The 14,576-nt window shown below is 37.8% G+C and overlaps 1 protein-coding gene across 2 annotated transcripts in view; it reads left to right on the forward strand.

Moving 5' to 3' along the window:
* Positions 1-14,576, forward strand: part of SLC35A1 (solute carrier family 35 member A1) — a gene marked incomplete at both ends in the record, with an annotated part of 36,300 nt that overhangs the window by 10,071 nt on the left and 11,653 nt on the right. For both annotated transcript variants that reach the window (XM_080699809.1, XM_080699810.1), the window contains 2 exons: positions 12,117-12,276; positions 13,869-14,021. In XM_080699809.1, coding sequence (XP_080555935.1) covers positions 12,117-12,276; positions 13,869-14,021 — 313 coding nt within the window. The remainder of the gene's footprint in view (positions 1-12,116; positions 12,277-13,868; positions 14,022-14,576) is intronic.

Raw genomic sequence — 14,576 nt, forward strand, 5'->3', positions numbered from 1 at the left:
CACCGTGCCTAGCTCCCTTTCTCTAGGATTCTTCCCTTTTATCCGTTCTTTAGGGTAGAAGTATAGAAGGTTGTAATCCCTAAGGAATGGGTATCCTAACATTCACATTAGTATGGTAAAACCATCGTAGACTAAAGAGTATTGTTGGCTTGCTAAAACACTGGAAAATAATATTTTAACTCTAAGCCCCAATTTTTTCTTCACCCTAGGTATTTATAATATTTAAAAGAGAATTCGCTGAGTGTGGTGGCACATGCTTGTAATCCTAGTACTTGAGAGGCTGAGACAGGAGGATTGTAGATTTAAAGCCAGTCTCTGCAATTTAGGGAGGCTCTCAGGAACCCAGTAAGATCCTGTTTCCAAATAAGAAATAAAATGGGGCTGGAGGTATATTTTGGGGTAGACTGTCTCTGGGTTCAATCCCTAGTACCATAAATAAATAAAAATTAAAAAGAATTAAAAATCGTAAATACAATTTAGTTGAAAATCTTGGGAGTATCTATCTTCTTAGATGAAATAGAGTCTGATTTCAATAAAGAATACCTGATATATATTGGAGTAATCAAGATTGTGGACTTTTTTATTTTTATTTCTTTAGAAGAAAAGTAAAAGCCGGGCGTGGTGGCTCATGCTTGTAATCCCAGCATTTGGGAGGCTGAGACAGGAGGATAGTGGTTCGAGGATAGCCTCAGCTACTACTTAGTGAGGCCCTTTGCAACTCAGGGAGACCCTGTTTCAAAATAAAGAATAAAAAAGAGGGTTGGGGTTTGGGGGGGTAGCTCAGAGGTAGAATGCCCCTGTGTTCCATTCCCACTACCACAAAAAAAAAAGAAAAGAAAAATTACATTTTACTTAAGGTTGTGGTAAAGAACAAAAGGCAGAGACGCATTATTTGGTGTGATCACCAAGAAAACTGAGTAATAAATATGAGAAACTACTTAAAATATTGCTATAAGCTAAAATTGCCCCAGAAAAAAACAGAATAATGTCTCTTTGTGGGGCTACTATGAAAAATACATTTTTAAAAACCTCATGAACAGATGCCCGCTTTCTTTTTTTTTTAGAACACAAATAACAATACACTGAAGAATGCCAATTGTTAATCAGTGTCAGAATGATAGGTTAAGTGCCAAACATCCTCCTTTAAGACTGTAGCGACTAAATGTACTACCCTAGTCATTCAGGATGATTGCAGTTAAGAGTGGCAGGCTACCACAGGGCTGGGGTTAAGGAAACACTGTTTATTTTTTTTTTGGTGGTACTGAGGGTGGAACCTAGGGGCTTTTCTATCTCTGGGCTATACTCCCAGACCTATTTTATATTTTATTTGGAAACAGGGTCTCACTAAGTTGCTGAGAGCCTCACTTAGTAGCTGAGGCTGGCTTCGAACCTGTGCGATCCTCCTGTCTCAGCCTCTCAAAAAGAAACACTGTTCTATGTCCCACCTCAGAGAAAGGTGAGAGGAATGTGTAGGTAAATATAGCTAATATTTATTTCATTCTTGTTAACTACAGTTTTATCTGTAGCTATTATTTCCTCTTTTCTTAGGAGAAATCTTAGGCTGAGGGAAGTTTTAATTTGCCAAAGGTTCTGAGAAAGTAACTGGTAATGACAGGATTAGAAGACAAGTTTTAAATGTCAAATTATGCACTTTTCAGAACAGTGAAATATTGAGAGGCCTTTTGGTTAGGAAGGACAAAGATAAGCACTTAGTATTTCTAGACATTTCAATAGTTTCAATAATTTTATTTTGTTCTCTTATTTCCATATGTTAACACTTTACTATATGTCTTAATTAAGGCTGCTATTATTTCCAAATGATAACATTATTTTAGATGTCTTCAGACTGCTACAACACAATGCCATAGACTGGGTGGCATAAGCAATACAAATTTCTGTTTCATAGTTCTGCAGTCTGGGGAAGTCTACGATCACAGTGCTGGCAGTTTAGGTGTCTGATGAAGGCCCTTCCCCTGGTCTGCTGACAGCTTCCTTTCTGTGGTTTCTTCACATGATAGACGGGGCTTTGGTCTCTCCCTCTACTAGGTGCTGATCCCATCCTGGGGCTCTACCTTCCCCATCTCACCTAGACTCAAGGCTCCAAATACAGTCACATTGGGAGTAGGACTTCAACATACAAATTTTGGGGGAAGAGAGTGTTCAAACAAATACTTGATTCATAGCACATGAAACACAATATTCTCTCTGTATATGTATTTGTATGTGCATATAAATAAGTTTTTCTGATTTGAGAGTAAGATTTGGACAAGATGTTTCTTCATCCTTAAATTCTTTGGTAATTCTTTGGTGTCTGTTTTCTTGGAACAAGGACATTCTCTTATCACAATAAAATTTTCAAAATTGAGATAGCAGTACTAATAGAATAATACCATTATCTAAATTATAGATCTTTGATAAATTTTGCCAATTGTCCCACTGATGTTTTGCCTAGCAAAAACAATTCTTTTTTTTATGGATTGCAGCCCATTTCAGGACCACACTCTGCATTTGGTGGTCATGTCTCTCCCTTTCTTCAGTGTCAGGCAGTTCTTCAACCTTTTTTAATCATGTGTCCTTGACACTGTTGAGCAGCATAGGTCATTTATTTTGCAGAGTATCTTTCAAATTATGTTAATTGAATGCCTTATGATTAAATTTAATGTTTTTTTTTTGTTAAGAATAGCACAGAAATGAGGTGTCCTTGGTGTATGTATCTGTTAGTCCTATTCCTCTTGATGTTTGATTTTTTGATTAAGGTAGTGCCAGTTAGGTTTCTCTGTATAAAATTGCCAATTTCATTTTTATAATTAACAAGTTTTTGTGATGAGATAGTTTGAGACAGTAAATATCCTTTCTCAGCCCACTTTCACCCATTAGTTTTATTGTTCATGAATACTGTCAAATGGTAATTCCTAATATCCCATTTATTCCCTAATATTCCATTATCCCTATACACTTATTAGCTGGTATTCTTCTGTAAAGAGGCCCTCCTCCATGGATTATGTTACTCTGTAGATCAGAATCCACTATTATCCTTTTGTTGCTCAAACTGTTCCAGATTTGGGACAGAGGGGTCTCTTCCTTCTTTTTCCCCCCTCTCCATATTTTCATTTGTCTCTAAATAGTTCCTTTGTAATGCAGCAAGTTGTTTTAGGCTTATTTTGTACTTTGCCTGCTGCAACCCTGAGATCATACATTTCTTCAAGGATTCCTTGTTATTTTTTTTTTAATTCCCAGAATGGTATTTAGAAATCACAATCTACACTAGGTGTGGTATATACATGACTACTGCAGTATCCTTCCTTCCACATCCCTTCAGCAGACAGAAGTAGGAAAGTATGTCTACACACACACCTGCCTCTACTTCTCTCTCTGTCACAGGGTTATAAACTGGTTGATACCTGTAATTATGATTCGGCACCCCTGGGGTTTCTAGCCTTCTCCTTCCTTTACTTTCTCCAGTGGCAATGAGTCTGGCTTTCATTATCTTCAAGTTTTTTATTTGCCCAATCCTAGAATAAGCAGCTCTAGAATTTCTAATACATACCTATGAAAAAAACAAACTTACTAAGTGAAGTTCAGTATTTGTAGTTCTTTGCTTTTATTTTTTGAGCGTATAGTAAAAATACAGTTTTAGAATATTTGGTATTCTTTTTCCTTTTCAGTAGAATTTTGTTAGTCGTTTGAAATAACGACAGGCCTTTTGGTTTCTGTTTGCACTTAATTTAGGATTCCCCATTTCCTGTTGCTTTTACTTATAATTGTTGAAATTACTTATAATTTTGGGGTATGAAATTATTTTTAATTCCATCAGAAGTTAGAACAGCAAGAAAAGAAAGAGGGTGTTGAGAGAAATTAGTGGATAGCTATATTACTTTGATAAATTCGGCTTATGTGGTCTAATTGATCATTTTAGCTATGTGCAAGAGACTGCTGGGCGCTGTGTGATATATACTATATACACTGTACGCCACTTTACTCTTTTGCACTTATGTTTCATGTCAGTACCTTAGAAATCTGTCTGTCTCTCTAAAAGTGGCGTGGTGTTCCATTATATGGATGTATCATATGTTCCAGTCTCTGTTGATGGACATTTGGGTTGTCTCTAGTCTTCTGCTATTACAAAACCAAGACGTAATGGTTATCTTTACATATATTCTATTATACATCTGTGTGATTATGTCAGATTATTTTTTAAATTGAAAGGGAAATAAGTAAATTCTCTTTTTGGGGAGTGGGGCAGATTAGTTTCAGCATATAGTTAAAAAAGCTCTGAATAAGACTTTTTAATATTTGAATTTTAAGTTCCAAGTTGCTAAGCTATAGTTTGAAATATAAAACAGTATGACATTTAAAAAATACATTTATTCATAAAATGAATTACTATTAAAGTTTACAGGAAAATTGCTTCTGAGCTCTGTGCTGCACTTAAGCTCTGTGACATCTGTTAACATTGCAATGCAGATTTAAATGTCTGTGTTATGAAGAAAAGGAAGTAAGACACTTTTGCATTGCCTTAGAACAAAGTCAACTTTTCATTATTTGCTGTTCACCACATTCTGTAACGACTAAATAACCCAAGCAGGATGTGTAAATGTAATGTTAATGTACCTATACTTTGGGTGTGTCTTAGTAATAAACCAAATACATCTTAGGTCTTTGAACTGCTTTTTCATATTAAGATCAGAGAAGGTTCTTATACTGTTTCCTAGTATTGTATACAATCATGAAGATAGTGGCCAAATATCTTTGTTATAGATTTTCTAGTCCTATATATTATTTCCTAGGTTTACATTTTAACTACCTCTTCATACCCATGCTATGATGGGCTAAGGGTCCTGGGGAGAATGTAAAAATCATGTGCCTTTGTATAACAGATATTTTTGCCAAGTTGACTTCATTATTGGTTTTTGTACCTAGCCCTTACAAATTTTATATGAGTTGCTGGGCATGGTGGAGCACGCTTGTAATCCCTGCACTTGGGAGGCTGAGATAGGAGGATCGCTCAGGTTCAAAGCCAGCCACAGCTACTGAGTGAGGCTCTCAGCAACTTAGCAAGACTCTGTTTCCAAATAAAATATAAAATAGGTCTGGGAGTGTAGCCCGGGGGTAGAAAGCCCCTGGGTTCCACCCCCAGTACCACCAAAAAAAAAAAAAAAACAAAAAAAAACTATATGAGTTAATTTTACTAAACTTTGCAGATAGTAATTTGTAACAAAAGTTAGATTTCCTAAGTTGGGGGTAACTTCTGCTGCACTGTTTTCCACAGTACCTTGGTAACCAAGCCAAGGATTTGATGCCTCCTAGTAGTTCTCATCAGATCAGGAGTTGGAAGAAAGAGGCCCACTCTTGACTAAACACAGATCAGAAGGAACTGGTTTTTGCTGATTGATAAGAAAATTGGGGGTGGGGTGGGGTGGGGTGGGAGGCAGCAGTTGAGTCTCTGCATCAACCTGGAGCTTCAGGATTTCTTCAAGTAATAAAAGGTTGCACGTAGATCCTATTTCAGTGATAAAAATAATAATTTTTTTTTGGGGGGGCCTGGAAGTTTTTTTTTTGAAACCCAGTCATTCAAGTGGGAAACTTAATAGGATAAAAGACTGCATCTAAGAAGCTTTTTTTGATTGTACATGCTTTTTTTTCTTTTTAAATCAAAGTCACTTATACAACTAAATGTAATTAATTGATATCAAAAGGTGCCTCACAAAGGTGCTTGTGATTTGATTTCCAAGAAAACATGAAGTCAGGAAAAATGTTTTTTAGTTTCTACTTATTCCTTTTGTAGTATAGTTAAGGCTATAGTTTATATTTACTTACTTGACTATATTTATTTGGTACTGGGGATTGAAGCCTGGGGCATTCTGCCAGAGCTACACCTCCAGCCCTATTTCTAAAAATTTAAAATTTGGAAACAGGGTCTCACTAAGTTGCTGTATGCCTTGCTACATTGGTGAGGTTAGCCACGCACCTGCACCTGCGATCTTCCGTTTCATCTTCCCAAGTACTAGGATTACAGGTGTGTGCCACTGCCTGGCAAAGCCTATAATATATTTAGAATTGTTTATTTTTGTCCCCTTAATAGTAAAAGAAAAGGATAGATGGTATAGTAGTACTTTCTGGTACATATATTACTCTTTTTATGATTTTTTTTTAAACTTTAGTGAATAAAGCTAAATAGCTATATTCTCTCTTTTTTCCCTTTGGTACTGGGGGTTGAACAAGGGCATTCTATCTGAGTTATACCTCTGGCCCTTTTTAAAAATTGTTTTTTTTAAATTTTAAAACAGGGTCTTGCTAAGTTGCTAAGGTTGGCCTTGAACTTGTGATCCTCCTGTCTCAGCCTCCCAAGTACTAAAATTACAGGCATGAGCCTACCACACTTGGCAAGAGCTATAGTCTTCACAAATCAATTTAAGTAGGATTTAATATGATTAATTTTAACAATTTACTCCTTTTATTGTGGTACTGGGATGGGACTCAGGGATATTCTACCTCTGAGCTACACCTCCAGCCCTATTTTATTCTTTTATTTTGAAACAGAGACTCACTAAATTGCAGATGGCCAGGCTGGTTGCAAACCTGCGATCTTCCTGTCTCAGCCTCCCAAGTACTGGGATTATAAGTGTGCCATGCTCAGCTTACTCTTTAAGGCTTCTACTATTCTTTTGTTCTTTTAGCATCGGTAACTTATTTCAACTCTTGTAATTATATAATAGTGCTATAAGTCTAAGGTACTGCAGTGAAATTTGAGCTTCTCAGTAGCTCACATTCTGGCATAACTTGGCTCCTCTAATATCTGCTTAGAGAAGGAGCCAGAAAGGATATCCAAATGTTCCTGGCTATGAAAAAAAAAAGCTTCTAAGCATCCAGCTAACAGGAGAGGTATGGCTGAAAGAGAAGACCTGGAGGCTGATCTTGACACACTGCACTGGCTTGGCACGTGGAGGGAGAGTTCTCACCTGGCAGCTAATGTGTTTCATAAGCTCTTCTTTTCATTTGAAAGCTGAAAAAGTAGGTGAAGAAGAGGTAAGAAAGAAAAGTGACAGGTAGAAAAGTGTTACCGGCGGGTTCAGTCCTGTGGGGGGCAAGTCCACTAGCGGTCGGGGGCCTCAGAAAGATGGGACAAAAGGCAGGCAACGTTCTGCAGATTCTTATCTGCAGCAGTTCTTTCCCCTCTATGAATTCCTTAAGTTTTTAGTTACGACGCTTTGGAAAAGAACCTGAGGTGGACAAAGGCTTCTTGAGCCAATGACACTTTATTATGAAAACCCCAAGAAATTTATACACTTCACCAGTAAAGTTAAGAGAAAGGGGGGAGGGTCTTTCAGCTGGCTGTTGGCCTTTGAAGAATTAACTCCTGTTTCTCTCCAAGGTCCCAAGGTCTTGTAGATAAGCAGTTCCAGGTGGCAGCCTCCCAGAATAGTCAAGGCTTGGGAGCTTCTCGGGGAATCTTCTTTAACTTTTCCTGGAACTTTTCCATCTTTTTGGGCTCAATTCATATAGCAAGTGTGGGGAAATGTGGTGATTCAGGTGGATGTGATGGAGTTTTTTCAGGTGTTGGTACCTTATCTTCTAAATCTGAAAGCTTAAGCATACTCACAACACAGTTTGGCAGACAAAATACCACAAACAACACCACAAGGTTCTTAGTTCTAATTGTCAGATGTATTTCCTTAACTGCTGAGCACTCTTCTTTAAACAACAAGCCTATTAAAAGAATCCACTTCCCTGTCACAAACTCTCTGCAGTCTGCTTCTAACTTTCTAATTTCTTTCTTTCCCAGTTGGGACTTTCTTATGATAAGCTCTTCTTCATGCAAAAATACTTTTCTTACTCTTACGGTATTTCTTTTCCTTCATACATATATATATTTAAAATGTCTGTCCTTTATTTTGTAATATTTATTTCTAATTATGCGGCCAGTTTTTCTATCTCCTGGAGTGCTTACACTGAGGTAAAAGTTAATAGTCTTTTTCTTTGGGTCTATTGTATTCGGGTAGCTAAGTTGTTTCTTTAAGGTTACACATAAGGTTTCTCTCTGTCTCTAGGCAGGATTTCAAGGGTGAATAATTATTTTGAACTGAGCTACTTTTGCCAGAGTTGATAGATAGTGATGAAGGTCGGAGGCCATTTGTGATTGCTGCAGCTGGGGTGCTTATCACAGTACCTGAATTCTGGCCAGTTTCTCATTATTGTTGAGCAGAGCCAAGGACGTTTAGACAAATTATTAGAGAGTTTATTTCCACGGACTCAGTTTCTTTTTATAGTCCTAATTTCACATCACTGGAGCAATTCATGTAGAAAGTTAAAAGGAATAATAGTGAAGAGTATCTAAAAGTGGGGGGTACTTTGGCCAGAGACGACACCTCCTTCTCGGGGCTTTTTTGCCGAATAACTATGTGGAGTGGGGTTCTCAACACATAGATGCTGAGGCAGCAGGATGTCTTGGCAGAAAAGGAACCACAACACCATTGATTATGGGTGCAGATGTGATGTTAAGAGTAGTAACTGGATCCTTAAGTGCCCTATTTTGATAGGGCAGAGGCCAGCTCTCTCTGCATAGCCAAAATAGTCATTGATTGCACTGAAGGCTTATTTATATCTTTATGGGGTGAAGGTAAAATGGCATTTCCCATTGCTGGGAATTTGGGAAAGGAGAATAGCTGTTATGCTATAATTATTTTGCTTGCAGAAACTTGTAGGAGATAGACACAGGAGGAGGTAGAGTATGGGGGATTTGTACAAACAGTACCTCAGTAGTTCCTTTAAGGTTCCACTCTGAAGATACATCAATGTATAAGTCAGCATTTTATAAGAACACTAAATTAACAATATAGTGAAAAGAGTATTCTGTATTGCATGCCATATATAAGGTTTATATCTATGCCATTATGTGATATGTACAATTATGATTTTTAACACATCATCCTTAAAGATGGTTTCTTTGGTTGGAACCCTGTGGGTTTTTTTTTTAAATCTTTTTTTCTTTAATTTTATAATCAAGGAGAAAACATTCTTGAAAAACTGTTCTTTAATCCCTGTTTAGGATGTTAGGAAAGTATATAGGACATCTTAGATTTGTATTAAGAAGCAGTTAAGGGCTGGGGGATGTAGCTCAGTGCTAACTTCATATGCCCTGGGTTCTTTCCTTAGCATCACAAAAGAAACAAAAACCCAGACAATGAGAACAAGAGGCAAACCTTTAAAAGCCAATCTTCAGACACTTGGGAAACTTATATGTATCGTCCAGTAGAGCAATTCTTTTGATATTTTTTCCTCTTTTCTGATGGAATTTGTAGTCAACCACCAGCCTATGTACATTACTGTGCAGCATATAGTTGTGTGTGTGTGTGTGTGTGTGTGTGTGTGTGTGTGTGTGTATTTTATTGGAGATTGAACCTAGTGGCATTCTGGCATTCTACTCCTCTGAGCTATATTCCCAGCCCCCCCCCCCCCCCCCCCCCCGCTTTGGTACTGGGGGTAGAACCCAGGGCATTCTACCTACCTCCAAGCTATACCCCAGCCCTATTTTTTTTTTTTTTTTTTTTTTTTGGTGGTACTGGGGGTGGAACCCAGAGGCCTTCTATCTCCAGGTTATACTCCCAGACCTATTTTATATTTTTATTTGGAAACAGAATCTCAGTTGCTGAGAGCCTCACTAAGTAGCTGAGGCTGGCTTCGAATCTGCGCGATCCTACTGTCTCAGCCTCCCAAGCACGGGGATTACAAGCGTGCGCCACCACTCCCTGCGCCTTAATTTTTTTCTTTCATTCTTTTTTTTTAAACAGGGTCTCACTAGACTGTGGAGTGCATAAGTAGCTGAGGCTGGTAGTGAACCTGTGATCCTCTTCAGCTTCCCATATGCTGGGATTACAAGTGTACACCACTGTGCTAGGCTCTCCCAGCCCTTTAAAAACAAAACAATTTTGGCCTGGTGTGGGCCACGCTTGTAATCTCAGCATTTGGGAGGTGGAGAACAAAAGATCTCGGTTCATGGACAGCCTCAGCTACTTAGCGAGACCTTTCACAACTCAGTGAGACCCTGTTTGAAAAAATAAAAAGACTGAAAAATAGGACGGGGGGCGTAGCTCAGAGGTAGATGCCCCTGGGTTCCATCCCAGGAACCTAAAAAAAAAAAAAAAATTGGCTGGATGTGGTGGCTCACACTTGTAATCCCAGTACTTAGGAGGCTGAGACAGGAGGATCACAGGTTGGGGGCTAGACTCAGTTACTTTGTGAAGCCCTCTGTAACTTGGTGAGCTGTTTCAAAATAAGGAATAAAAAATAGGGCTGGGGTTATAGCTCAGAGGTAGAATGCCCCTGGGATCAATTCCCAGTACTGCAAAAAAAAAAAAAAAAAAAAAAAAAAAAATTGTTTCGAAACAGGGTCTTGCTAGGTTACTGAGAGTCTCACTATGCTGCTGAGGCATGTCCTCATACTTGCAATCCTCCTGTCTTCAGCCTCCCAAAAACTGGCATTACAAAGCCAGGTGTGGTGGCACATGCTTGTTATCCCAGCATTCAGGAGGCTGAGACCAGAGGATTGTGGTTTGTGGACAGCCTCAGCTACTTAGTGAGGCTCTTTGCAATTTAGTGAGACCCTGTTTCAAAATAAAGAATAAAAAATAGGGCTGGGGGTGTAGCTCAGAGTTCGAATGCCCGGGTTCCATCCCCAGACCCACAAAAAAAAAAAAAAAAAAAAAAAAAAAGAACTGGCATTACAGGCATGCACCATCATGTCCAGCTCTGCAGCATATAGGCTTTACCACTGTAGTGCAGAGGGTGTTGAATTTGGCAGTAGAAAAAAATCTGTAAATAAGATGTATTTTGTTTATGTGGCCTTAGTGCGTAGGATGTTCTGCAGTTAATGTAGAACAGTATAGGCACAGGTAATCAATTTAGCATGACAGATTTTGGTCCTTAGACCTTAGGTAATTATTTTTGCAGTATTTAACTATGAAAATTTCAGTTTGCAACTATTGTTTCTAATATGTTAACCCAAAATACAAAGGTTGTTATCATAAAATAGACTTATCTTACCAATAAAGTTTTTTGGTCCTAGTAAGGGTATTGTGAGCTGCATTTATAAAAGTTTTGATGAGACACTTTTTGGGGGAATATTGATGCTTATTTTATTTTTATTTTCAGGAAATAAATGAGTTGATTTATAGTAAAAAAAATATGAGCCAGATTAGCCAGTTCTCCTGAGTAAAAATAAGAATAGTTGAAAGCATGCATGATCAGCTATGCAGTCAAGTAGTACACTTTTTTGTACATTATAGATAGAGGTTACTTTTGTTGGAGATAGTAAATTATTCATATTCCCTACAGAATTATAAAGTTAGACTTGAATTTTAGGAAACTGTTTATATATAAATTAAAATTTTTATACTTCATAGGCACTGAATTAACATACAATATTGATCTGATCACTTGATTTCTACAATAAATAATCTCTTTAAATACTATATCCTTTTCCTTTTGTTTGTGTTTCAAATTCATTATAATTTGAAAAAAAAATTAAATATGGTTAATAAGCCCAACCAATTAAAAAAAAAAAGGCTGGGGACAGTGGCACACAGCTATACTCCCAGTATTGTGCGGCTGATACAGGAAGTTTGAATGCCAACCTCAGCAACTTAGTGAGATTTTGTTTCAAAATAAAAATAAAAAGAGGTGGGGTGTAGGGTCAGAGGTAGAATGCCCCTGGATTCAATCCCCATTACTAAAATAAATAAATAAAAATAAAAAACCAGAGTGAACTTGACACAATATGGTTAAAGTGGAATAGGATTTTTTATAGACAGTTTATCAATAATTTTGTTTCCTCATATCTTATTACTTAATATATTGAGAAAGTCCTAGAGTTTTGACCAGAGATTGATGGTCATAAATCTAGTTATACTTTTCTAAGTAGACATTTTAATTTTTTAAATGGGAATGCTCCATTGATGTGTTTAAGTACGTCCAAAATTAGCTGAAAATTATTTTTAAAGTGTGCTCAGCTACATCAGTAAACTTAATATAGTTACCTTTGTGTGAAAGCATCTTATTAAAAGAATGCTCTTTAATTTGCTTTCTCACCACTCTCCCATCTCCCTGTTTTGTTTTCAAAGAGAAACTGGTAGTCTGGGTAGATTCAAGGCATCTCTAAGTGAAAACGTCTTGGGAAGCCCCAAAGAACTGATGAAATTAAGTGTGCCATCACTAGTGTATGCTGTTCAGAACAACATGGCTTTTCTAGCTCTTAGCAATCTGGATGCAGCAGTGTACCAGGTAAGTGGGCTTAATTAATGGAAAACTCTACTCTCACATAATGTTTTTACAGTAAGATCTTTTTATTAACTTTTTATGACATGATTTTTTTCTCAATAATTATATTAATGATACAGTAATCATGCACTTGTATCAGAGACTAATATTAGCTGAGTTCATGTGCCGTAAACCAACTCAGTCCAAATGGGGCGCGAGTCCACTCGCGGTCGAGAGTCTCAGAAATGATGGAGAAGGATAGGGTGAAATACTGCAGCCTCTTATTTGCAGCGATTCTTTCCCTTCTAGGAACTAAATTTCTTTAAGTTCCTAGTGATGGCGCTTTTGGAAAGAACCTGATATGGACAAGAGCTTCTTGAGCTAATGACACTTTATTACAAGAACCCCGAAAAATTTATACCCTTCACCAGTAAAGTTAATAATAAGAGAAAAGGAGGGGAATGCAATCACTGTAAAACAATAATGAATGACATGTAAACAAACGTAAAAAAACTAGTCCGGCTTTCAGCTGGCTTTTGGCTTTCAAGAGATTAACTCCGGATCTTCTCCCCGATCTTACAGACAAGCAGTTCCAAAGGGCAATCTTCCAGAAGAAACAGGCACGCCCAAGGCTTGGAGGCTTCTTGGGGAATCTTCTTTAACTTTCTTGGAACTTTCCATCTTTTGGGCTCAGTCCGTATGGCAAGCGTGGGGAGATGTGGTGATTCAGGTGGATGTGATAGAGTTTTCTCAGGTGTTGCCGTCTTACCTTCTAAAATCTGAAAGCTCAAGCAAACTCACAACACAGTTTGGCAGACAAACACCAGAAATACTATGTAGTTTTTAGATTTAGTTGTCAGATATACTTCCTTAGCTGTGAAACACTTTTCCCCAAACGATAGGCTTATTAGAAACCTATTCATCTCATAAATAATCCATATTCCTGTCCCAGACCCTTTGCAATATCCTTTCCTTGGCCACGTGTCGCCCCTCCCATCTCGGGCAGGGCTTATACTGGGTGTAAAGGTCAAGAATCTTCCTAGCCTTCAGCTCCATTGTATTGGGCAGTATCAGTTGCTCATAAACTAGGTTGCTTTGATGTTACACCCAACGTTTGTCTTCCCGTATCTGGGCAGGATCACAAAGAGAGGTAAATGGAGGCATCGGGTTGCCTCCCCCTCTAGGTTAGTTAGTAATTAGGTTGAAGGTCAGAGATTGAGAGGAAATCTGCGTTTGTAATTATTGACTGGAACGCTACCACTGCATCTAATCTCTAAGTTATTTTACCATCTGAACAAAGCCAAGGACATTTAGAGGTTTGGACAAATTACCAGAAATTTTATTTTCCATGGACTCAGTTTCTCTCACAGTCCTGATCTTACACCACCGGAGCAATTCATGTGGAGAGTTAAAAGAATCATTATTAAAAGAATAATAGTTATGAAAGAATATCTAAAAGTGGAGAGTACTTTCGGCCAGCGACCACACCTTCTCTCGGGGCTGTTTCTCACTTTGAGATTCTGCCTATGGACTGCATGAATAATAATAATGCAGATGCCGAGAGGGCGTGGCTGTTGCTGGTATCTGCATTCATGAATTCACTGCTTTATTTCTAGGTGACCTACCAGTTGAAGATTCCCTGCACGGCTTTCTGTACTGTCTTAATGTTAAACCGGACACTCAGCAAATTACAATGGATTTCAGTTTTTATGTTGTGTGGTGGAGTCACACTTGTACAGTGGAAACCAGTCCAAGCTACAAAAGTTGTGGTAAGAAACTAAATGCTAACTGTAATTAAAATAGTAAATTTCTTATTTTATACACTTCAGTCACGTTAATGAATGCAGCATTATTACATTTCATTGATTTAAAATACACTTTGCTTTTTAGATAGGCTTTTTTGTTAGCCGTACATTATTATTAAGAATATTAATATTTATTGTTTCTTAGAGAAAAGTATTAAAATATATTAGGGTTGAAAGGAACATTAGATATGATGTATTCTGCTTGCTTTGTTTTATGGATGGCAAAACTGAACTCCAGAGAGGTGAAGTAACTTTTCTACAGACACAGTTAAGAGCTAACTTGTTGACTAAAACTGTGCCAACTTCCACATAGTGTGTTTATTCATAGCATGTAAGTTACGTATCTTCTCAAACACTGGGCAAGGTTTTCTCCATCTAGTTTTCATTCTTCTCAGTCTCATATTTTTTTTGGTGGTACTGGGGATGGAACCCAGGGGCATTCTTCCTTCTAGCTACAGCCCCAGTCCTATTTTTTAAAGTCTTTTTATTTTTTGAAACAGGGACTCACTGAGATGCGAA

The sequence above is a fragment of the Muscardinus avellanarius genome (assembly GCF_963383645.1).
Source record: "Muscardinus avellanarius genome assembly, chromosome: 8".
Lineage (NCBI taxonomy): Eukaryota > Metazoa > Chordata > Mammalia > Rodentia > Gliridae > Muscardinus > Muscardinus avellanarius.